Source organism: Paroedura picta, chromosome 7, assembly GCF_049243985.1.
Source record: "Paroedura picta isolate Pp20150507F chromosome 7, Ppicta_v3.0, whole genome shotgun sequence".
Lineage (NCBI taxonomy): Eukaryota > Metazoa > Chordata > Lepidosauria > Squamata > Gekkonidae > Paroedura > Paroedura picta.
In genome coordinates, this window is record NC_135375.1 from 35,233,301 (window position 1) to 35,259,533 (window position 26,233).

The window sequence follows — 26,233 nt, forward strand, 5'->3', positions numbered from 1 at the left end:
GTTGTACCCACTATCAAGTGTCAGAATTCCAAGACTGCCTGCAGGCTCAAAAAGGCTGAAAACTCCTTCTTTAGATCAGGCGGATTTCATCTTTGCTGCTACACAAACAGAAGAACAATAAAGCAAATCATCTTGAAAACCTGGAAATCAAGCTGGTGTGTTTTGGAAGTCCTCTATTTCAGTGTGTACTTCACTAAAATCAAACCAAAGCTGTTGAATGAAGTCTTCCTCTTTCCATTAAGAATCAGAGTGCAGCAGCTATATTTAAACAAATTTTATTAACATAGTCAAGCAGTGATTAACATTCACATCTATTGTCACATCATACAAATGTAAATACAAAATTACTACATTACAATATATATTCTCTGCATGATCCAAAATATTTGGTGGCCCCAGAAAACTCTTTAGAATTCAGCAGCTTATCAAAAATCAAATAATATTCTATTTAAAATGAAGTTGTGGTTGCACAGAGGCAGACAAAAATCAATTTCATACAGTTTCAGAAAGATATGTTCGAAGGGAATATTCTAACATTTACAGAAAACACATCCAAGTTAAAGCTTTCAAGCAACTCATACAACCTAAGTTGTCAGCAGAAAGTTCTGTCCATTTTGCTGCTTCAACTATTGTTAGTGCATCCAATTCTAACAGTTAATACTAGGGCAGATAAGAGTTTGCAAGGAGATGAATTCCTGACAAAATCCTCGGGGGGGGGAGTGCTCTTTGAGATTTAGAAGGGGGGGCCTTAAAATCTTCCCAGGTATTTCTAGTTTTGCTGCATATCCAAAAGGAGACCCCTATTCTTAAATAGATTTTCATGTAAGAAGAAAACACAACACATTACAACATCAGTGCAGAAACTGATTTGCAAATGTAACCGTCTGGTTTAAAAGTGCATTTCTCCACCAAAACAAATAGTTGAATGTTGACTTTAATAGAACTGTTCTAGTTTCCCTGCCTCTTTCTCTCACTCACAAACAGACCACAATTTCAGCTCAATCACTTACTGAAAGAAAACTACGAAGTATGCCCTTATTAACGTTTCATTCAGGAAAGCCTAACACTCAGTTGCTCTGACAAAACAGAAATGAGCAAATACCAGCTGTGGATATCATTTTGGACCAAAGAGTGCAGTGCTGAGTAGTTCTCCATTAGAAGGTATAGATTTATCAATCTTTTCACCTCTAGATGAAATTTTTGAAGTAATTCAATACTTTTTACAGTACATAATAAATTCATACGCAAATAGCAAAGTATCTTAATATATTACTGCTTGGTGTTCAGTAGCTTACAGCAGCATCGAGTCTGATCATTAATATTTACTGCTTAACACTAAATTAAGAAGTGTTAAGACTCTAGCTACTTACTCTAAAAGGTCTACATATCTATACATGAAAATATATCAGAAGTATTTACGCTGAGTCAGTCTTCTTTAAAATCAGGAACAAAACTTTGTACTGCATAATATAAAGCACTCTTTATGGTGGTTTTAGGTGCTATTATGCACAGATGCATTCTTCTCTTAAGAAGAATGTTTATCTATCTTTGTTAATACATTCAATATGAATTAAATAGGTGACTTATATTGAAGCAAAGTCATGGCTGTGTTAATTTAGATATGAGTTTAAGACATTAGGCAGTTCCTATATGAAAGACAAACTGGTACACTTAAGACATATTAGAAGCTTCTATCTGAACAAAAAGGGTACAAGAGTATTTACCTGAGATAAAACTAGTATGAATAGTACTTATCCAAACAGCAACAAGCAAACAGCAAGTTTCAATTTTGGAAATCCTCCTACAAGTAGTATAAATCTAATCATACAGTATTTATGTAGTTTAAGTAATTAAATACCAATGCAAAAGAAAAACACAGAACTATCACAGTGTGTATCAATAGTGTTTTACAAAATTAAAACTGCTTTATGTTTTAAAAAATTCTATTGGCTATGTATTTTCAACACATTCATTCTTTTTATGCATGTTGTCATGACTGCACCTTCTTAAGTGGCAAAAAAACCAAGGCTACAGATCTACCAAAGTGTACTTAACTTGGGAGCAATCCCCATTGAAATGAACTGTAGTTGCTTCCAAGTATTTTTAGGATCAAGATGCAAAACACTGGAATCTAGATAGTATTATAACTAATACCTATATACCTATTTAGAAAATAAAGCTAGGTAAAAAGTTTACAAAACTGATCCAGTTCCCTTACATTTCACTTTTAAAGAAACTAAACAAAGAATATAAAGGAGACTTTCCCCCTTAATAGTCAAAAAACTGTGCTACTAGAAAACCATATCATATCAGACAAGTTTAATCTGCAAAAAGAGATGCATTTAAACGTTTTAAAATATACTTTCTGTTACCAACTTAGGTTGATCAGCAGCTTTATTCACTGTTAGAATCCTTCAACTGTAGGGGGGCCTCGGACAAGAAAACAAAGGCATATACAAAAACAGTAAACACTGACCTCCTGAGGTTTCTACAACAAAAAATATTCAAGTAGAAAATCTACATCACTTAGCAGCGGCTATTTCTGTAGTTTAGCACACTAAGCACTTTTATTTACTGTGTAAGGAGCAGATTTAATAAGCCGTGCTTGTAGCATGCCAAGAGGCAGAGAACACTGGAATGTAACAAAGACAAACACACAAACCTACTGGTATCAACATTCAGTCAACATTCAAAAACTGTCAAGACTACACAAAGAGAATTAAGATGCTTTTATATATATCCCATGATGCAATTATATTTGATTTGTAACTGTTAGTGTTGTATTAGAATTGTTTGCCTCAAATTATAACCCAGATGGTTTCTGCAAATGTACAATACTTTATACAGTGTGAATGATTGTTTGCTCTGAAGCATGAACTCACTAACAAGCATCAGTTGTAATATTGCTTTCTTGTTACTTTTCTGCCTGATCAGTTTAGTCACAGTAGAGCAGTCACATCCCTCTATATTAATCCCAGTAATAAAATTATATATTTAACAAGCGGCTATTGCATACTAACCTTTAAACATTATTTGCAACTCAACAGTTCAACTTCGTTAGGGCCAAAACAAATAAAAAGGGTTTTATGATTTATAACTCAATGTTCTCTTGCATTAATGCCCTGTCTACACACAGAATAATTTAAATTAAACCCTCGTCTAAGGCAATTTATATCCTCAATAAATTTTTATGTTATTGGGAATTTATATCTAGGCCTTTGATTTGAAAAGCTGCAAAAGGAGAAGCTGTAACTTTTGAAATAGCAAACTGATTTGAAAGTAGATCACATGCAGTTTTGTTCAAATAGATTATGTAGTAGTAGTGATTTCAATTTTATAGACTTTTAAACAGAACATGTATCATTTCCAAGCATGTTTAAACCACTCAAATTTGCAAAGCAAAAAAAACAAAAAAAAGGGAATGTATAAGACTTGTGCATGCTTCCATGCATTAAACAAAAACTTGAAGTCATAGTTCATAAATTTCACACTCACACAGCTTGAACTTCAGTGCAATGGCTAAATCAAACAACCTAAAAAAAACCCCCAAGTCATGCAAAGTCAGTCCTTACAAAAATTGTTATCCAGTATTTGTTTCTGCAATGCAAAGATGAGAATCTAAAACATAAGGCGGCTGTTATGGCTTTTTAAAATTTTTGCACAGATTAATTTTGCAGCACTTAAGAGAAAATGGAAAGGTGTGGCTTCACCTCTGACCAGCAGAGTTAGTACTCTCCATTTTCCTTTATCATCATGGGATACTCTTTAGGCAATCTAAATTAATCACAACTTGCACTTTTATAGTAACACAAGATCAAGTGTACCAGTTAAGAGTTTCACATTCACAGTACATAAGAAAATACACATGGAAAGAAAAGTAAAGGATTAACTTAACAAGGATTTATTCACAGGAATACAAGTGAGTAGAAGGAAAACAGAAAAGCTAAACAAATGAAATGAAGAGGATCCAAACCATCTTTCACTCTGTAGCTATTAACTTGCACCCTTGTGCGCACTCTAGAACACCAAGGGCCACCAACATGCGCCGATAATAGTGTCAATACCCTGCTTTACATCCATTCACTTACGTATTTTAAGATCATGCTTTTTTGGGGTGGGGGAATTGTAGTCTGACAATATGTTGGGTGGGAATAAACACTGAAATGTAGCAATCATGTCATTAATTTTCTACAATTGTCTTTACGTGCCAACTAACATTTATGTAGCCTTTAACAGGTCTTACCATGTAACTTTTTTTTTAGAAGTTCTGATAAAAATCACTAGTATAACCATGCAGAAAGCACATCACACTGACAGCACAGAGGCAATACTTTGCACAGCTATATCAGCTTTCCACATTGTGCAGGTTACACAATACAATATCAATCTTATTCCTAACAGATCCTAAAAAGATATTTCAAGGCCTAATTGTAACTACAAGTATTTTATATCTATATCCTTATTCTTAATTAAAATAAAATCCACAGAATCTTAAAGGAATCTTTAAATGCAGGGCTATGCTGAATTGGTAAACTGTAACACAAAACTGGCGCAACGTAAGTAATGTATACCACTCTCACTCTTTGATGCAAGCATGCTACTTTCCCACTAAAAATACGCTCGATCACTATGATCCAAAAACGCATGCCTGAACCTTAAACTGCACATTAAGAATTATGCCTTACTCTAGAAATTAAATCTAATGAAGTACAACCATCAAATTATATTGACTACCTTTAAAGTTTCAATGTAAAATTAAAAAAAAAATTGCCTTTCTTCTGAAATGCCCCTCCCCCCACCCCCAAAATGAAAAGGAGTGACTCATTTGGCATCTTGCAGGTCGCTTCATTTTGTTCAAGTTAACCTTTATTACTTTATTATGGGGTTATTTTAATTTGTACACTGCAAGTGCTTGCTCCTAATACAGGTAACAAGCTTCATTTAACTGTACTAACTTCATTTGTTTAGTTCTTCATTAACATGCAATACCTAGCTACATCTAGGAATCCCTTCAAGATGAAACAATGCAGAAACCCCTTCTTATGACACCTTTTACTTTTGGTAATCCTCATTCTTCGGTTTCTTCTATTGTGTGAACACAATATATTTCCTCTTTACATACCCCCTATAGTTCAATTTTATAGTTTAAATTTTGGTACAGTTCCCCATAATATTGCAGAATGTGCTGTTTTGTGAATTTTTTTGCGCTTCTTCACATCCAGTGCAGAGTTGTAACAGGAGACAGATTTCCACCCACAAAAGCTCCAGATGTTAAAACATTTCCCAACATCGGCTTAATACAGTGACGGCAACACCTCCCTCCCGCCCCTCCCAGTAGGCTTGGGATAGTACTGTATTCCCTACTGGTTTACCCTTCCCCCCAGTAAAGGGTAACATTTTTTTCCCTGGGTGCAGAGGCTCCCTCCCAGTCTTCCAGACTGAAAGACCTGTAACAAAGAAAAGATGTAAATTAAATGTTCAGAATAAACACTATCAGTTATATACTGCACAATGATAATTCTGTTCCCCTGCATGTACTGGAGGAGATATTCATACCAGCAAAGACATTTTCAGAACAAAGTTCTCGCATTTGCCACAAACATTCTTATCCTCCTGTTTTCTAGGATCCACTAAATGGCTTGCATCTAGAAGAGCAAATGTTCTGCTCACACTCTTTCGTTTGCAATGGAGCCTCTTACGTTCCTCCAAAGACTGGCCAGGATGTTCTATAGAAGGGGTATAATGCAGGGACTACAGTACAGTGGGTAGTTGATGGAAACCAGGATATGATGTCTTGTGTATGTTTGGGACTCAGACAATAAAGTCAAAGCAGTTAACAAACATAATAAAAATAGCAACATCAACAGTAGGATGTAGCATATAGACAACCAACTATCTACTAAATTAAATGCTCTCTCATTTAATTAATTTTATTTTTAAAGTAAACCTCAATAATGACATTAGGTGAATCTCCTTTAGAAAGGAATTTCAAATTTAGTTGATACCACAGAGAAGGCACTTTGCTCACATGAGGGGGCACAAAGATACAAAATAGAATGCAGTCTATGGCACACAGAATCAAATGGGTACAGATTTCCCTCTCTGCCAAGCACTCCCACAGATCATACTTCCCCTCCTTCCATTCCAAACTAAAACTTGTCTTAGAAAGGAATATGGTATCTAAATGGTCATCCTTATTGATATATGGAGGGTGTTCTCTATGTGGCATTACTCTGCTTCAACAGAGCCTGAAAGGGGGAAGAAAGGTTGTAGGACATTAGTCTTCAGGCTTTCCCATCCTGAGGCCTACCTTTCATCTCTGTGCAGCAGTAAAGAAACACTAAACTGCAAGCACATGGCAAAAATCACAAGACAGGAGGGCTGTGATCTCATAGGTGTCAAAAGGCCAGGTCTCAAGGTAACAGAATTAGAATGCAAGCCAAGACATACCACAATGAAAAGTCAAGACCATGAAGGGCTCCCTGAGGGGCCTTGGGCAACAATCCTACTCTTGACTGATGTGAAAGGATCTATAGCAATGCTCACAGTTTGAAGGCAGGGTCATAATATGTGTCTATTTTGTAGCACCTGGCTAACAATTAGAGATGAACATGAAGATCTGTTTGTGTTCTTAGCAATACAGTACTGGTATAAAAGCCAGCAGAGGTTGCTGCACCTGTGGTGAAATGTGCCAGATCCAGAAGGGGACTGGACATGCACAGACTTGTAGGTATTTTTTTTTTCAGGTTTGGGAATACTATGTATCAGCAGACCTGGCCACCTACTGCCATCATTTTCAGTAGGCAGCAGACCTGGCATCTAGAGACAGACATTACATCTATCCCCAATGATTCAAAAAGAAGCCAAAATAAGCTGGAAATATATTCCAGGCATTTCAAGAATTCTGAAATTTTGGGAGTACCTTTTGACGTTTCAGATACACCTGGGCCAAAACGGGGGGGGGGGGGGGAGAGATTGTATGTGTGTGTGTGGGGGGGGTATAATTTCAGGTTGAAAATAGCCAAATGTATGCCTTCAGTTCTAAGTATTGTTCTATTGGAAGACCCAGCTCCATTCAAAATAACAATGCCTAAAACACTCTCATTGCAGAGGTTATGACCACCAGAAATAAAATCTCTACAATCAGTAGGAAGTATTCCAGACATATATTATTCAGGTCCCTGGAAAGCAAGCAGTGAACTACATGGGGATTCTTAAATTCTACCCCTCTTTCTCAAAGAAAACTTTTGATATGTGTATAGGGGAAGAAGGAATCTCATGTACCTTGACCTGAAAATGTAAAATGTTCACATGCAAATTTCCTTCTCCTCAAATTAGTATGTTTCTTATAAGTCAACAAGAAACACTTGTACTTTCTCACACCATTCCAAGGATAATCACATTTATAGAAGAAGAGTTGATTTTTATATTCCACTTTTAACTACTAGGAGTCTCAAAGCGGCTTACAATCGCCTTCCCTCCCCTGCCCCCAATGACACCTGTGAGGTCAGTGGGACTGAGAATGCCTTGACAAGACTGCTCTGTGAGAACAGCTTGGACAGGACTGTTACTAGCCCTAAGGTCGCCTAGCTGACTGCATGTGGAGGAGTGGGGAATCAAACCTGGCTTGCCAGATTAGAAGCTGCTGCTCTTAGCCACTGCACCATCTGCTGTATACAATTTTGAAACTACAACCCTTGTCCAATATTTTATTTAAAAAGAAAAAAAAATTCTGCGGAAAAATAAAAGCACTGCAAAGTTCCCATCCTACAGCTCTGCTTATAACACCTCAATATGAAATGACTGCAAACCCAGCTGATTCCATGTCATTAGGAAAGCCTGCAGTTTCCTTGTTCACCCAGCAGCTGAGCTTATCATATTGTAATCTGCTAGAAAGGGTACTTGCACACACACACACCTGCACATGCACCCCAGACCCCATCACAAAGAGGAGCACAACTCTATTAAGCAACTATAATGAGGTAATTAAAAAAAACTAAGATGAGCGTTAATTCATTTTGTCATTTGTAAAACCAATAACCTTTTCTATAAAGGTCTGGTTCAAGAAAAGTAAAAAAATGGATTTAAGCCACAACTTGTGGATTGAATCCCCACAGAGAAAGCAGGCAAATCAAATAGCCGCTGAATTAAGTGGTTTGTTCGCCTTTATGAAATGAGGGGAGAGAACTCACTCACTTGATAGAGTATGTTAACTGCAACTGTAATCAATTTTATTTATTTATGTTATTTATAGTCCATCCTCCTCACAAGGACTACTGGTCGACTGCACATAGTGAGTCAGTGCAATCAACAAAACGGAACATTCAATAAAAATCTATTAGGATTGCAGAAGTCTGGAACCGACCAGAAATAACTGAAGCATAGCATAAGTATTAAGCAGTGCCAAAATTATATAATAGGGTCCTATTTACAGTAAGCTATACATTGCAGGATAGGCCACAATCAGTTATCTGGCTAAGCTGGTAATCATTTTGTACCCTGTCCAGAAAAGCCCTCTAGAATAATTCCACTTTGCATAGTTTGGGAAAACAAGGAGTCTGGGAGCCTTCCTGGCCATTCCATAAGGGAGCCACAACAGAGAACACAGGTATGGGCAGCTGCTGCTTTAACCCATTTTCAGGTTGGCACTCACAGAAGTCCCTGTCATGGTGGAGCACAGGGAGAGAGAAATAAGAGGGAACATAAATAAGAGGGACCAAGGCCATGAAGGCTTTGTCTGTGATAGCCAACACCTTAAACTGAGCCCAGTTAAGCTGAGCCACTGGAATGCCTACAGAATGGGAGTAACATACATGCTCCATTAGGTAGTGACAGTGAAAGAAAGTGCTGTCCCGTTGCAGTCGATTTACGGCAACCCTGCAGAGTTCAACAGTAGTTGACCCTTGCCTACCTCTCCATGATGACTCTGGATTTCTTGGATTGTCTCCCATACAAATACTACAAGACCAATCCTGCTTAGCTTCCAAGATCAAGATCGAGCTATACTGGGCTACGCAGGTCAGGGCATTCTTCATCTAGCTTTCAATAACAGCAAAGCCGTGACAATCTGCACCAGTTAGAGTTTCCAAATTGTTTTTCAGGGGAAGCCCATGTACAGTGGGTTATCGTCTAGTTTCAGTGTTAATGTATCATATGTAACCAGGTGGCCAGGTCAGTTGTATCAAGGGAAGGGGCCAGGTTATAAACTAGGCTGAGTTGATAGAAAGCATTTTTTTTGCAGCTACTAGTTGGACCAGAATAATATCAGTGCTTTTAACGGAGTCAGCAAGGGTCAGTTGATCTCCATCAAATGGGGAGAACAATAGCCTTCAAGACCTCCACCTTCCCAACCAGTATTATCTCTGTCTTTTCAGGGTTTAGTTTCAATTTGTTAACTTCTAACCAGATAATTCCAGCAGCCAGGCAACTATTTAGGATCCCTACCACACCACGAAAAAGTCTGAATAAGAATATGTAGAGTTGAGTATCCTCAGCATATTGATAACACACAACCCTCAAACTGTTAATGATTTGACCTAAGAGCTTTACACAGACTGAAAAGCATGTGGGATAGAACTGCATGCTGTGGAATTAATATACAGAAAGATATTTGTCCTTTGAAAGAGTAATGGCTACTCTGAAATATTCTGTAGTCTACAGAAAGAGGCAGGGAGGTTTCGAGAGTTTATTTTATTTATTTATTTACATTTATTTACTTACCCCTAACTGTGGTACTGCAGCTTGAATACATGAGGTTAAACTCCATAGTAAGCTGCAAGGCGCTCTTTTAAGGGTACAGGAAACTGGTCAGAGAAACGCCTCCAATTTTCATCTCCAACTTGATTTTTAAATCCATGAAGGATCTGCATGTGAACAAAAAGTTCTTCAGAGACACTGAATTTCTAAATTAACACAGGAATAATCTCTTTTAACAGAGGACTACATTACAGAAATTTAGGGCTCTATCCAAAGAGGTACTGTCCGCTCACAGAAAGGCAATTAAAAATGAGCACCAGGAAATCCAAAGAGCTTTTTTATAGTTGGCACAAAAAAAAAATTCTCCAAGAGCTTAAACACAAGTACTCAGCATCACTGTATGAATTCTCGTGCAAGGGTGCTATTTTCCATATGTTTTTGGCTTTGTTTCATGTCAATAATATTAAATAGGTTAATTTGGTTCCATTCACAATACTGAAGTGAAATTTCTTCCACTTTTTAAAAGCCATGAAAATATTTTTAAAAGCATAACAAATATGAACTGTTGCAATGCAAAGCAGAAAGCAAGTTGAAACACCTGATTTATGACTAGTGATCACTTTTAGCAATAAAGTAGAGGTGATCAGACTGTACAAGTTAGTTTAAGAAGTCCATTCACATATGAAGGTAATCATCAGAGCGGATTCATCACAGATTATGGTTACTCAACTTGAGATTCTTTTAAGGCAATCTTCACAATACCAGAACACCCCATACTAGCTTTTTAAGAAAGGTCTACCTCACTTTTTCTATGGGTCTGACATTAAAATAAAACTTGAAAAACAGCACATTACCTTACAGAACATGTCTCTCAGATCGTCTTTTGGATTAATCCATGATGCAACAGCATCACAAAAAAATATAAAGTCCTGTAAGTATTCACAAAATGAAAAGCAAATTATAAATCAGTATTACAAATGACTTGGCATAGTAGCTTGTGTAAGAGAAACAAAGGAATCACATTCTAGATCTACAGGGTCTTTTCATTTTACAGTTGTGCTTTCTAATATTTTTGAACAAAAAGCATAATGCACACAAGAGCAGGAGTAACAGCAGGTCTCTCAAGTGTTAGTCAATGATGTTGAATGGTCCCCACCCCCTTGATGCCCCACCTACTAGTCAATACCCATTTCTGCACAAGACTTTTGTTAGCCAACCATGCTTGGACAGGGTTTGATTTTAATGAACTTTTTAGTTCCTGGAAGTCTCAAGCTGTCCATATAGTTGAGTAATCTTATAGGAGGAATATCATTACTTTCCTGCCAGCACAGATTTGCCTACTGACTTCAACACAGGCAGATTACTCAGGCAGATTCACTCAAGCAAGTAGGCAGTTTCTTTAAATAAGTTCTCTGTAGGCATTACTAGAAGACAAGCAGGGCTCTAGCTCAAAATGGTAGTCGGGTTGCTTCAAGAAATAATGTCACAAGAAATGTACATGAACTTCTACTGGAATCAAAAATGTCTGAAGTAAATTTTTTTAAATTGAATTTTATTTCAATGTGGCATCCTCATTGTGCGTGTACCCTAATTTAGATCCACTAGCTTCCATGAAAGAGCCTCTTGTGGCGCAGAGTGGTAATGCAGCAGACACACAGTCTGAACGTTCTGCCCATGAGGCTGGGAGTTCAATCCCAGCAGCCGGCTCAAGGTTGACTCAGCCTTCCATCCTTCTGAGGTTGGTAAAATGAGAACCCAGCTTGCTGGGGGGTAAAAGGTAATGACTAGGGAAGACACTGACAAACCATCCCGTATTGAGTCTGCCATGAAAATGCTAGAGGGCGTTACCCCAAGGGTCAGACATGACCCGGTGCTTGCACTTTTACCTTGCCCAGCTTGCACAGGGGATACCTTTACCTTTACCTTTTAGCTTCCATGAAATCCACTTATATACATTTTTGGTGGTAACTGAATAAAAATAAGTCCTGTGGCAACTTAAGGCTAATAAAATAGCATCTAAAGTCTGTTCTGACTCATTAACACTTATGCTAGAATAACCTGTTACATCTTTAAATGCCACTTGGCTCCTGTTTTATTCTGCTGCTTCAGACCAACACAGCAATCCTTCTAGAATTATGCATAATTGAATACTAGGGATAGGCATGAAACAGTTCACATGTCAAAATGCAGCACAAACTTGTCTTGGTTTGGAGTCGGTCTCATCCCTGAAAAGTTTCCAGACTTCTGTATGGTTTGGGTTTAAATAGCTGCAGGCCATTTTACTGATTGATTTTGCTTTTTCTGCTTCCAAAATGGACCACCCTGCCATTAGGCAGAAATGGCTGCAAGCCATTTCACTGGTTGGTTTCACTTCCCTCGAGTTGGAAGCTGCCAGCCATTTAAACCTAACAGAAGGGTGGATCTGCCCATCCGCTGTTAGGTTTAAATGGTTCTGAGCCATTAAACCTGTCTGTTTCAAAACCAGGGAAGCAAAACAGATGGGTTAAACGGCAGCAAGCTGAAAAAAGGGAGATCCAAATTGGCTGGCTTGGAGGCATTTTTGTTGTTTGTGGCCATCCAGAACCTGAATGTTTAGGCTTGTGCCCATTCCTATTGAATATAAATGTTCTGGTAGTGCTGTCATGGATTTGAAATAATACATGCTCAAGACTAAGCCACTGACTTAAGTATTTTGCAATAATCAATCTATAGTATATATTTTTTAAAGATCAGGCCTCCTGGTTTCCCATCACTTAGGTCATTGGTAAAGGTAAAGGTAAAGGTATCCCCTGTGCAAGCACCGAGTCATGTCTGACCCTTGGGGTGACGCCCTCTAGCGTTTTCTTGGCAGACTCAATACGGGGTGGTTTGCCAGTGCCTTCCCCAGTCATTACCGTTTACCCCCCAGCAAGCTGGGTACTCATTTTACCGACCTCGGAAGGATGGAAGGCTGAGTCAACCTCGAGCCGGCTGCTGGGATTGAACTCCCAACCTCATGGGCAGACAGATTCAGACAGCATATCGCTGCCTTACCACTCTGCGCCACAAGAGGCTCTTAGGTCATTGGTACGGGCTAGATTTAGAAGGGCTAGAGCATTTGATTATACTGCCATTTGATTGTTATTTAGGATAGGGGTTTTTATGGGGTTTTATACTGTAATTTTATTGTTTTATCTGTAAACCACCACGAGATGGATTTTGCTGAGAGTGGCGGTATAGAAATTGAAATATAAATAAATAAATAAAATAGTAGGACACAACATCCTGTGATATGAATGTGGTAATTTCCTACTTGGAGAAATGAAAAGGAAGTTAATTTTTAACTTAGGTTATTTCCCTTTAGAACCAACATAGCTTACTTGGACTACTCCACTAGGATTGACAGTGATCATGGTACAAATCCCACGGAATGCTGAATCTTTCTCTTCGTTGTCCCTTATGTTTCGGAGAGAAGTGCACCTAGTAAAACAGAGAAACAAGTATTAATTTTGGCTCTGCTTCAAAATTAAGTTTCTACAGTATTTGATGGAATAAGTGTCACACAAAAAAGAAGCTTAAAGACTACATAACAGACACTTCAATTGTTTTATATTCCTTATAACCCATAATCCTTTTAAACCCAATTTGAAAGGTAAACATTTTGTAGCTATCAGGTCAGTATCATATTCTTTCTAATAATCCCATACTGTAACATGGCTGATACAAAGTGTGACTTATATTCCACTAAATACCACTACAAATAAAATATACTTGGGTCTTCTGCTACTGAAAGCAGCATATATTGCTCCAGTAAACAAAATATGTCAAGTTCCATTAAAAGAACATTTTCCACTATTTTTTACAGCAGCAAGCAAGCTATTTGATACATTACAAATCTATAAACATGTATTCCAGACAGCAAGTCAAATCACCAAATGAGTTTGAAATAATGTAATGTGGTACTTAACTTTTTACACTCTATGCATGCACATCATCATTCTGGTGGATTTTAAAATGCTTTTTAATATTCAAGCTTTAACACATCAAGCATGTGACAATCTTATCCCATGCATCAATTAGTTGTTAGCCACAACATGAAATATATATACATGACGGTACCGCTAAAAAACTCACAAACCTGATAGGACAAGATTAGTCACATGGTTGGCAATGATTAAGAATAGTGATTTTTTTGTAACCAACTGAAAAGTATATCTAGAAGTGAGATAGAGAGAGGAAAGAAAGAAAGAAAGTGAAGAAAAATGAATAAAAAAAAGATTGAATAATACACACCAGGGTCTTATAAACTGCTGTAGCATGGGGGCCACCTCTTGAGGACAAACGTAACCAAGACGACCAATTGTTATTGCTAAGGTAACGCAATCACGGTTATACACCACCAAACGCCAACCAAGACATGAGCAAATGAGGGGGGAAGGAGAAAAATAAAGAAAAAACAACAAATAACTCAGAAACAGAAACCAACAGAACCTGTGTATGATAATAAACATAAGATTTCACCAGTGCTGTTCATTACCACCGCCTAAAAATAAGGGGCAGCAACATATGGCATTCTATTTGGAGAGGGGAGAGGGAGTAAAAGGAAAAAGGAATTAAGTGAATGAGAGAACACCAAAAGGTACTTCAGCATTTTAATCATGTCAATCTATGACAAAACCATAGATTCAAAGACATTCTGGACATTCTTGTAATAGTAGATTAAACTCTGTTATACAGTATTTATGTTCAGCTTCAAGTATGTATTTTAAAATTCAAGCGTCACAACCTGAAATTTCAAAGGATTTTTTAAAAAGATAAACATTGCAAAATATAATTTACCTGCTGTGAAATACAAATGTTTATTTAAACTCTTTGAAGGTAAGGGAGAAAATAGGAAACTGGACTATGACCCTGTAGCTTTTAATAACAAACAACAGAAATGCAAAAGTTTGTTAACAATATATCAATTATTTTGACAGATCTCTAAGGCATAAATATTAGGGGGCATGCTCTGTCTGAATGCAAGAATTATTTTAACAAGTATTATTTAGTGTGTGATGTTGCATAATAAGTGGTCATGTTTGAACTTTAAACGGTGTTCTCTCAACTCACAGAGAAATTCTTCAGAAAAAGGGAGAGTGTGGGGATGTTTAAGGATTATTTGAAGCAAACTACATGAATACTAAAATCCAGCAGATTCATATGAAGCAGAGAAGCCTATGCTTAAGAGACATTATGCAACACTCCAAAACAGGCATTTGTGAACAATCTCATGAAAACATGCAATAAAGCAGATGATGCTCTTTCCACTATAAGATTTGGTGTGGGATATAAAAATGTAAAATGAATGTTTTTTAACTCTGTAAAACTAAAGGATCTGATATTAGTATAAACATGCATACAATTTAATTTTGCCTAATTGAACTTCACTGCAATCCCCCCCAATACAAATGTTTATGAAAATAGAGAATTAAGTTGCCTGCTTTTGGCAGGTGTTCTTAGGTGGTGCAAATCTTGGCCAATAATGTGTTCTTAGGTGGTGCAAATCTTGGCCAAGAACCAAATAGGAAAAACTTTAAAATGCTGAATTCTCAGTATATACAAATTTAGCAATTACAAATATAACTGATCCCAAAGTACACTTTAATATCCCACAACAAACCTGAAGTACAACACATTCAACATTTATTTGTAGAATCAAACTCTCCAAGTATTTATATACACTCTTTAAAAATAATGGGGGAGGGTTCTTAAGTTTTAACTTTTTCCTGTATGCACTAAAAACCATTAAAAAGTTTTAGTTCCTGATTTTGTTGAGATCTCTTTAAACTGCTCCAACAAATGCATGGGTTTGCAAACTCTTTGTGAATAGTGTGATATTTATAATTTATTTACCAAGCTACCGTGTAGCTTCTCTAAAAGCTCACCTTCCATATAGAAGTAAAATGTAATTCTGATGTTTTTGCATTTTCCTCTACTTAACTAACATGCAATGAGTGTATTTCGCCAATCCCACCTCTTACCCAATGCCAAATTATTTATGGCTAAGTTACAGAATATCATTATAACCTATGCTCATGAACTTGGTATCACTTGTATCAGATTACAGTGCAGACAGATTGCTAATGATGGCATTTTCTCCCTAGAATATGGAAGATGTTCTATAAAACAGAACATAATTTTTTACAAATGCTGGACAAATCCCAAACTCCATTTTAAAGGCTCTTTCAATAAGAAACCAATTTGCAATTATGAAAGGCCCCCTTTGAGAATTTTATATACTCTATGTTTGGCTATAAGAGCCTTTTGTGGCACAGAGTGGTAAGGCAGCAGACATGCAGTCTGAAAGCTCTGCCCATGAGGCTGGGAGTTCGATTCCAGCAGCCAGCTCAAGGTTGACTCAGCCTTCCATCCTTCTGAGGTCGGTAAAATGAGTACCCAGCTTGCTGGGGGGTAAATGGTAATGACTGGGGAAGACACTGACAAACCATCCCGTATTGAGTCTGCCATGAAATCGCTAGAGGGCGTTACCCCAAGGGTCAGACATGACCCGGTGCTTGCACCTTTACCTTTTACCTTATATTTGGCTAACTTGAGGACAGTACTCAAAATCAGATGATTTATGAAAAAAGGAACTATCCCTTTACATTAATTTTGTTGTCCAATTAGATTAGCTAATTTTAGAGAATACAACAAAGGACTTCAAATTCTACATATCTCTTAAGTACATGTCAAACGTTTTTTTAAATTATTTAACTTTTTTAGTAGATAAACTCACAGTTCCCAGTTGTAATGCAATGCTTAATTTATAAAATGGTGCACAGAATCCACCCTAAAACCTCTTTACTAAAACAGTTAAATGCAAGACGGAAGCTTGTAAAAACATTGAGCTGCTTTTGCTTTAAAAGAATTCTGATGCACTTTCCCTAAAACTCTGAGTAATCTGGTTTAAAAGCAGACAACTGTATAACTTGATTCACTGCAAACAGTTCAGTTGTAGGGTACCTGTATTTTCTAACAAAGTCTTTGGTGTGTTGGGTCTGTTAATGATTTCTACAAGCTGGTGCAAGACCATAGGAATATAAAGCTGCATCTCTATACCTAGAAAGAGATAACACACAAACAGTCCATTAAAAAATAAATGAAGACATGCATCCCTAATGGGCACATCAACACACTCTAATACTAGACTTTTATAACTGGCAACAAGACAGAAAAGCAGTCTATACAATGCAGAACTCAAATGATCCCTTAAAAATGCAAACCTTACCCATCTGAATAGAAATTTCTCCAATTGCCCAGGTGGCATTGTTACACACAGAAATGAACTCGGGATTCAGGTTGGTTCCCAAAATTGGCATGAAATCCGCTATAGGAAAAAACACAAAGCAGACCACACAATTAAAATTCTCCCATACCAGAAGTTCACACATAGATATGCTCCTGCAACTATGCAAAGGCTTTTTGCTTTGTTTTTTACACTAGGAATAGACTTTATACCATAAAAAAGCTCACAATTTACAGCAGAAGCAAGATATTTAGGGAATCTCTGCATCCACCAAGGAAAGCTGTTTTGTGCAACAAAGAACTGAGCTGGCAGATGAAAATTAAAATTACAGGAGTTTGTCATCACTGTCAAGTTGTCTGAAGACAAGTGGTCTCTTGTTAATCACTCTATCCTTGAAAGGTTGAATAGCCCAGAGCCACATTGCCTGAACTATCACAATTCAAACCAACAGAACTGCTCTTTATCCTAAGGATCTGAGAAGGATTTCAAGCTCACGCAAGCCAGTTTCTCCAGCACTTTGAACTACTTAGACCTGGACTGCAAGAGGGGAGAGGGATAGTGGGATCAAAAATCCAGCTCAGCCCCAGCTCCATTCTTCAGGGGAAATAAGAGAATGGTGAAAAGTAAATATCTGCTGCAGAGGCTTGTAACATTTTCATAAGGGGGGGGTAAACTTTAGCTAATACAACTACTTTATGTATGAAAAAAATCAGTGAGCTTAAGAGATAAGTTACAATTCTGATGTGATTAGTTGACCTCAGTTGCAAGCAGGGAAAGACAAAAGTAGGCAATAGCCAATCATGAAAACTTCTTATCATTCAGACAGACAGCACACCTTCTGGTTCATTAGCAAGGTTACCACAGCAAACTATTCTTCTGTTGAATCCCCAGAAACTTGATAGTAAAAGAACAAATCTCTCATATAAAGGCAAACACTGAAAAACTAAAGCAGGTGTGACAGAAAATGTCCTTCGTACAAATCTCACCTGTGCCATGTATGCACTAGGTGGCCTTTGGCAATCTTTCAACACCATCCACCATATGGGAGAAATAATATTTGCCCCATCTTACAACACAGTCTAAGGATAACAAGATAATGTTCATGAAGCACCATAAATGTGTTATTATTTCCATGCACCCTAGCAGATAATACTCTCACAGAGGGTACATGATATAGTCTGTTCTATACCTGGTAACAAAAACAATGTTTTTTACAGTAACATACCAATGCAAGGCTTCACATGTTGAAAGCAAGCTTTCGTCAGATCACCTAGCAATGCAAAAGAACTCTGTCGCACCTCAGGCATTTTATCCTACAACAGAAAAATGAAAGCCAATTGATTTTCCCTTATAAGATTTTGAAAGTGGAAAAAGAAAAAAAAAGTCATCATCTTACCTGCATGCACTGGTACATTAATGTCAGGATATTGCTCCGAGCCACTAGCTGCTCAATATTGCCTCCAAGTCCTTCTGCTAAACCACTAAGCAAATCTAGAGCCACAATCATGAAGTCTTTATCTGGAGCCTCATACTGATCTGGTTGAGCATTGTGCAACTGGAATAAAAATAACACATAAGATGAGTACTTATGCCACACACAACACTGGGCCATGGCTCAGTGATAGAGCATCTGCTTGGCCCGCAGAAGGTCCAAGGTTAAGTACCCAGCATCTCCAATTAAAGCATCTGGCAGCATCTGCCTAAGACCCTGGAGAGCCTCTGCCAGTCTGGGAAGACAATAGTGATTCCGATGGACCAAAGGTCTGATTCAGAATCACAAAGAGATCACAAAGAACCAGTCCACATAGATCCAGTCCACCCCCCATTTTCTTGGGAACTTAAAAATCACACACTCCTGACAGGTGCTCATCCAATTTCCTCTTTAAAAATTCCAACAAAGGAGACTCTACCACCCTCTGAGGCAGCATATTCCCTCAACGAACAGCCCTCACGGCTAGAAAATTCTTTCTAATATTTAAGTGGCACCTCCTTTACTGTAATTTGAACCCATTGCTCCTAGTCCTTGTCTCTAAAGCTGTAAACAAGTCAGCCCCCTCTTCAACATGTCTAACTTTTTATGTACGCACATAGTAGTTAACATGTCTGCCTTTTACATAGTTAAGCACTTATCACCCCTTGCCCTTTCTCTTCTCCAAGTTACACACCAGCTCTTTCAACCTCTCCTCATAAAGCATGGTTCTCTGAGGTATTAGCTACCCCCACACAGTTTAGTGACATGTACAAATGTGATCAGCATAAGGCAGCTTCATGTGTGTTCATTTTCTGGTATTTAAGCCAAGATGACTGGTTGAAGAACATTATTTTCTGTAACTCACTCTTCACTGGCCTACCCTTGTCCTTGACCTGGAAGCTGCAGCTGGTGCAGAATGCAGCTGCTAGGGTCCTCACTGGTTCACCTTGGAGGATACATATCCTGCCAGTGCTGACGCAGCTGCACTGGTTGCCAGTTTTGGTCTGGATCAAGTTCAAGGACTTGGTTCTGACATTTAAGGCCATTCGCCGCTTGGGCCCAGCCTATCTGAGGGACCACTTGTCTCTTATGCCCCATGCAGGGCCCTTTGCTCTGCATGTACTGAGCTGTTGGTGGTCCCTGGCCCCAGGCCAGGCCAGGCCCTATTTGGTTTTGGCCCTGACCTGGTGGAATGAGCTCCTGGGAGGGCCTACAAAATGGAACTCTTCTGCCAGGTCTATGGTTGAGGCCAGGCCAGCAAGATCAATGCCCTCCCCCCCTCAAGCTCTACTATACAACATTTAGTGCACCCTTGTTAAATGATGGTGTGAAGGAGGAGAGACCTGGCCATCTTGGTACTTTGGGAGTTATGCAGGTTAGGGAATTTATATTTTTATGTAACTCACCTTGAGTCTTCGGAGGAAGGCCGGCTATACATTTATTATTACTATTATTACTATTACTAATATTATTATTATTTTCATTTATGAACACTGAAAAATTAGGGCTAATTACATCAAAGATTAAAGAACAACAACAGCAACAAGTACCATGGCTTGTGCAAGAGTCTTCTGTACCAGGTTTACACAGCGCTGGTACACAGGTTCACAGTATGGAAGGAAGCCAGATTGCAAGGCAGTGGCAACCGAAGATAGGCACTGAAATAGAGAAGATAGTGAAACTGATACCTCTTTTGCTCTAATTAAACATTAGACTGAAAAGTGAACATGGATGCACATTACTAGGTCCTTGAATGAAGCATTCATTTTGACATGCTAAAGGCTTTTCTACCATATGTTTACCAAAAAAAGAAAGAAACAAACAAAGATCCACAAGATAGAAAATTAAATCCTGGAGTTTTCCCATTCCAGAAAGACTGCAGATAATAACTCACAGTTTCTTCAGGAAAAATTAGCTATGTCTGGAAAAACTACAACCCACTGGACTAAAACGTTATTTGTATTAGATGCTTTCTACCAAAATTGTTCTAATATCATTACTGAGTAGCATTCTTGGGCTGGGACACATGGCTTCCCAATGAGTGGTAATAAGCTTGACAATGTGGTAACTCAATCAGAGTGATGAGCTAGTATATGAAGACCCAGCTAAGAATCAAACTGCAGGGAAGATTCCTTCAGTCCAATTGAGAAATCAGTTCTACTGAGTTCCATGGGTCTGAAGAGGATTACAGTCTTAACCGCTGCATATGCTGTTGCAGGTAACTGCAACAATGAAGCACAATAGACATTACAAAGGACTAGAGCATCCTTTCTCAACTTTTTTACTGTTGAGAAACACCTGAAACATTCTTTGGAAGTCAAGAACCTCCAGCAGTAGCTCAATCATGCAGAATATGTTTGGAAAGCATAGCCCCTCCAGGCCCATCATTGGCTTTTTTGGAAAGGGGAGACAGGCTGACATGTCTGTATATGGCTATTTCGCCTGATAAATGTTTAACAAATAAAAAAAATATTAAAAATTAATTAACTCCCCCCACTTGAGAAAGCCTGAACTAGAGTATTCTCACTAAGAAGGGAAATAAAGAAAAAAGAACATTTACCTCTAACAAAGGGAAAAGATCCTTATCTTCATCCTTCAACATGTTCCATTTCTGGATTAGTGGAGGCATAAGCATTTGAATATATTCCTATAAATGGTGAAGAAAAGTTGTGCAATTACTTGAGAACTCCAAATTTAATAAATTGTAATTTCCTCCCTACCAGTTCATTCACTAGATTTATCCCAGTTCTTCTGGACACATTGGAGAGTTTCCAGAAATGTAAATCCTGATGACACCGATACTCAAGACTCCAAAATAGTTTACCATGTTAGCTGATAAACAATATGGGCATGCTAATATGAATCTCTAACTAAATCTAAACATAACTATATCTAAATATATTAAACACACATATTATTGTTGCTGTTCTTGTTGAATTTATAGCTTGCCACTCCCAGGCTAGCTGGCTTGTGGCAGGTTACCCCACAATAAAATCCCAAATAAACATTATAAACATTATCCCTTTCCCACTCAACGGACTTCCAGCATCTTGTGCCTTGGGGGATAGATAAGGGAGTAGCCTGATATTCTGACTGTTTTGGGGAGGGGCTCCAAATCTTGACTGTCCTGTTCTCAACCAAAGACCCAGCAGAAGAGCTCCATCTTGCAGGCCCTGCAGAACTGAGGGAATTCTGACAGGATCCTCAGCTCTCAGAAAGGCACCAGTAAAGCAGTTTACAAATTCCTGACTGCAGTTTGTAAATGCCATTAAAATCATTTATGGCCACAAATATTTAAATGCAGTTAAGATTATGATGAAATATGCGTATTTTAACCAGTTTTATTGTATGATCCTCCTCTTTCCCATTCTTCCTCTGCATGACCAGGAGTGGGACTGACCTAGCTTTTACAGGAAGAATTACTTGGCACAGGTGGGCAAACAGAGCAGATTCCAGAGCAATGATAGTGTTCTGCCTTGTCAACAGAAGCAGTTCACAGCTGGGTAAATCAACACACACATACAGGCAAGCTTGAAATAAATATCTTAACATTGCCTTGCATGGCAGTGATGTATTATGAGTGTGCAAAGGGACACCAATTTTGAAAAATAAATAAAATTGTCATCTCTTGTATATGAAATGTAGATTTGCCCTTGAGATTTGGAACCACTATTCAGGTATTCAAATTACTTATTTTGCAAATCATCATTCACAATGGACAGGGCCTTTTCAGTGGCTATCCCTCTCTACTATCTCCCTCTTCCTTACACTTGGTGCCATCACCGACTATCTTCCAGCACTAGGGCAAGACTTAAATTTCAGCTGGCTTTAATCAATAGTTACGTATTTGTTGTGCTGCTTTCTATTCATACTATACATTAAAAGTTGCACATCCGTATTAGTATCACTTTTGTACTTTGTGTTGCGATTAACTTTTTATGCTGGTTTGGTTGATTTTAATTTGGAGCTGCATTGTTATATCAGCTGTTCTGTTACATTATACAGCTTTTGAAATCCCCGAGTCCTTTTGCAGAGAGGCAGTATACAGAAATCTTAAACAAACAAACTCACTTCAGTCTCAAAGGAAGTAAGCAACCTGTGGTTATCAACTTCTTTGTCCACTAACATAGACAAGATCCAAAGAGCTACTTCCGTCTTCTACCAGACACCTGCACTAGTCCCAGCAGAGCTACTGACTTTGTTCTTTGAACAGTTATGCTCCAGACCACAACACTGTTTCCTTAAGCTTCAACAACCATCTGCCTCACACCATAGCCACTCAAAAGAAGTTTGGGAGACAGGGAGCTGCTGTCTGGGCAAACAAAACTAGTTTCAGAGTTGTTGGGATTCTGCGCAGTTTACAGAAGCCTTGTGTAGTATGCTAGTGTGCACTAACTGAAAGCCTCTGCTTCAATCCTTCCTTCTGCCAGGAACTTCCTAGGTTGCCTTAGGCAAAGCATAATTCCATGCTAGCCTCAGCCTCCCCCCCATCCACCCCCAACATAGCAGGGACCTACTTTATGCAATATAAATCCTGGAAGAGGCAATGGTTTGGAATGAAATAACTGCAAATGGAGCAGTCCACAAAAGAGGTCTTTGCCAATTCTTCCCTACCACTTAGCCTTCCAGTATTATCCTAAAGGCAGCAACTAAGAGTTAGGCGATACTGTCAGAAGCTGCTATCCTCTCAAATAAGCTTGGGAAATGCACAGGGGCTGCAAGCAAGGAGGAGGAAGTCAGCAATTACACTTTTCACAACTCTACTCCCAATTCTTTAGATCCAAGTCAAGTAAACGTCGATATGAAATTAATGTTCCTTGGTTTTAGTTACACAGTATTTTAAAGGTGAAGACTGCAGCGACAACCTCACAAAAAAAATCCTCATATGAACACAAGCCAAACAAAATTCAAGGAGTAGAAGATCTGGCAAGAATCAGCAAGCAACCATGACATTTGGGGTGAATGTCCTGAAACTAAGCTACAGTGAAATGGCTTTCTCTGCACTAAAAGAAACAAAATCTTACATTTTTGTTTGCTGGAGAAGAGTGAGCAAAAGCAGTACTTACTGGTTTGTTTAGATGATGGCCTACAGAATCTGCTAAAGTTCCTATGGCATCATAAAGAATGAGCAGATTCTTATGCTGGTATTTACTAAAAGCAAAGACCAGAGTATCAAGTATATAAGCAAGATAAGGAACAAGTTCTGTACAAGCCTCCTCTTCTAGAGTAGCAAAGGCACTGAAAATAAAAATATAAATATTCAATCTACAGATGGAAAGAATACACCCATTTTCCTGTAGACAAGCAATCAAATCCTTTAAAAAACTAAGCTTATTCAAGAACTCCTATCAAGCAGAGTTTTCACTCCATAAAATTTATATTTTTATGGCTCTGACTTACCTGCAGGCAGCTTCTTGTACTCTCTTGTTGCTATCAAGGATACGTTTTAGCAACTCAGTCATTAATGGCTTCAAGTACGTGTCTGGGGGTTGACTGACTACCCAGTGTGCATAGCGGCTAAGAGTCCAGCAAGTAATGGAGCGCACAAGAGCCTTTTTATCAGAGAGGCACTGAATAAGGTGAGGGATTAGCTCAGGAAGATATGGAATCATACCCTGCATGCAACCTGCAAAAAGATGGTATTAATTTAAAATGCCTTGCTGAACCACAACTCCACACACAGACAAAACAGCAAAGCGAGGATGACATTAAACGAACCATAATAATATGTTCTGGAGAAGACTCTTGCGAGTCCCTTGGACCGCAAGGAGAACAAACTGGTCAGTCCTAGAGGAGATCAGCCCTGACTGCTCCTTAGAAGCCCAGATCCTGAAGATGAAACTCAAATACTTTGGCCACCTCATGAGAATGAAGGACTCCCTGGAGAAGAGCCTAATGCTGGGAGCGATTGAGGGCAAAATAAGAAGAGGACAACAGAGAATGAGGTGGCTGAATGGAGTCACTGAAGCAGTAGGGGCAAACTTAAATGGACTCCGGGGAATGGTAGAGGACAGGAAGGCCTGGAGCATCATTGTCCATGGGGTCGCGATGGGTTGGACACGACTTTGCACCTAACAACAACAAATAATATGTTTGTGAATAGAAAAAAGGGGGCACCACTCAGTACTCGTTCCATATATATAGAAAATCCACTGTGGTATTTGGTACAAAACCAACATACAATGTAATTTTTAATTTGCCCCAGCTGAAGACAGAAAATGCAAATTTTGGTTGTCACAGTAATTCTCGGGACCAATTCAAACATAATTTTTATTTCATCCCTGTACAGAAAAAAAAGTGCCTGGGGTAAAGCCAATGATGAACTTCGGTTAATGTTTTCTGAGTGGAAGAAAAAGCAATGATTGGTTAGATCCTAAAACAATGCAAGGAATGTTTTTGCTCCATGACTGCACCCTTAACCTGTTTCTTCCTTCTAAATCTTCCTCCAATGCTACAACAAACCTGGTTGCATAGAAGTACATCTCTCCCCTCCATTCTTCCTGCCGCGCTGGCAGTGGGGGGTGGGGACACGATTGCTGTTGTTAGGTGCAAAGTTGTGTCTGACGCATCGTGACCCCATGGACAATGATCCTCCAGGCCTTCCTGTCCTCTACCATTCCCCATAGTCCATTTAATTTTGCCCCTACTGCTTCAGTGACTCCATCCAGCCACCTCATTCTCTGTCGTCCCCTTCTTTTTTTGCCCTCGATCGCTCCCAGCATTAGGCTCTTCTCCAGGGAGTCCTTCCTTCTCATGAGGTGGCCAAAGTATTTGAGTTTCATCTTCAGGATCTGGGCTTCTAAGGAGCAGTCAGGGCTGATCTCCTCCAGGACTGACCGGTTTGTTCGCCTTGCAGTCCAAGGGACTCGCAAGAGTCTTCTCCAGCACCAGAGTTCAAAAGCCTCAATACTTTGACGCTCGGCCTTCCTTATGGTCCAACTTTCAGAACCATACATTGCAACTGGGAAGACCATAGCCTGGACTAGACACACTTTTGTTGGCAGGGTGATGTCTCTGCTTTTTAGGATGCTGTCTAGATTTGCCATAGTTTTTCTCCCCAGGAGCAAGCGTCTTTTAATTTCTTTGCTGCAGTCCCCATCTGCAGTGATCTTGGAGCCCAGGAAAAAAAACCTGTCACTACCTCCATTTCTTCCCCAGTATTACACATGCAAAAACTTCTTGGCTTGAAAACAAGAACACATTTTATGAATTAAACTAGAAGGGTAACGGCAGCTACCACCAATGTAAACAAGTATACTTGCGATTATAAAACTCTAGCCTTGTAACCTAAACTTTGGCTTACCTTCTGCAATTGCTCCTAGAACTAGGATGCCTGATTCTTTGACCACCCATTCTGGATGAAAAAGCAATTCTTTCAAAAGGGGCAAAATGTGTGGCAGCAAGTCATCACGGAATACATTGGCAAGTACATCAAGGGCAGCAGCAGAACACTTCCCTAAAAGAAGAAGAAAAAAAACCAATATGCATATGAAAGACCCATTTTAATTAGATAAATAGGTAACAATTCAATGGGATAGCCCAGAAGGGTTCTCATAAGAACAGGTTGCTTACCTTCTACCTAGTGTTTGAGTGCTCATTTTGTGCTATCAGACTCATGGGCTCTCAACCCTGGGCACAAGATCGTTAGCAGCTTAAAGAAATAAGCTAAAAAACTGTCTTCGATGAAAGATGGATGTGAATTCTCTAAGCCATGAGGTCGAATCATAGAACCACAGAGTTGGAAGGGACCTCTAGTCCAATCCCCTACATCATGTACACTCACAGTGACCCCAATTTCA

General features: G+C 38.8%; 1 protein-coding gene across 2 annotated transcripts in view; it reads right to left on the reverse strand.

Annotated features, from left to right (window-relative positions):
* Positions 1–259: 259 nt before the first annotated feature.
* Positions 260–26,233, reverse strand: part of TNPO1 (transportin 1) — a 56,729-nt gene continuing 30,755 nt past the window's right edge. Inside the window, exons 12-25 of one of the 2 annotated variants that reach the window (XM_077347433.1) lie at positions 25,738–25,890; positions 23,835–24,060; positions 23,501–23,672; positions 20,995–21,081; positions 19,985–20,092; positions 18,360–18,518; positions 18,189–18,276; positions 16,946–17,044; positions 16,681–16,776; positions 13,969–14,044; positions 13,056–13,155; positions 10,551–10,625; positions 9,721–9,863; positions 260–5,447 (exon numbers count right to left, since the gene is read on the reverse strand). In XM_077347433.1, coding sequence (XP_077203548.1) covers positions 9,756–9,863; positions 10,551–10,625; positions 13,056–13,155; positions 13,969–14,044; positions 16,681–16,776; positions 16,946–17,044; positions 18,189–18,276; positions 18,360–18,518; positions 19,985–20,092; positions 20,995–21,081; positions 23,501–23,672; positions 23,835–24,060; positions 25,738–25,890 — 1,547 coding nt within the window. In that variant the 3' untranslated portion in view covers positions 260–5,447; positions 9,721–9,755. Of the gene's footprint in view, positions 5,448–9,720; positions 9,864–10,550; positions 10,626–13,055; positions 13,156–13,968; positions 14,045–16,680; positions 16,777–16,945; positions 17,045–18,188; positions 18,277–18,359; positions 18,519–19,984; positions 20,093–20,994; positions 21,082–23,500; positions 23,673–23,834; positions 24,061–25,737; positions 25,891–26,233 lie in introns of those variants that run through there. The other variant, XR_013233074.1, reaches the window with a different exon arrangement.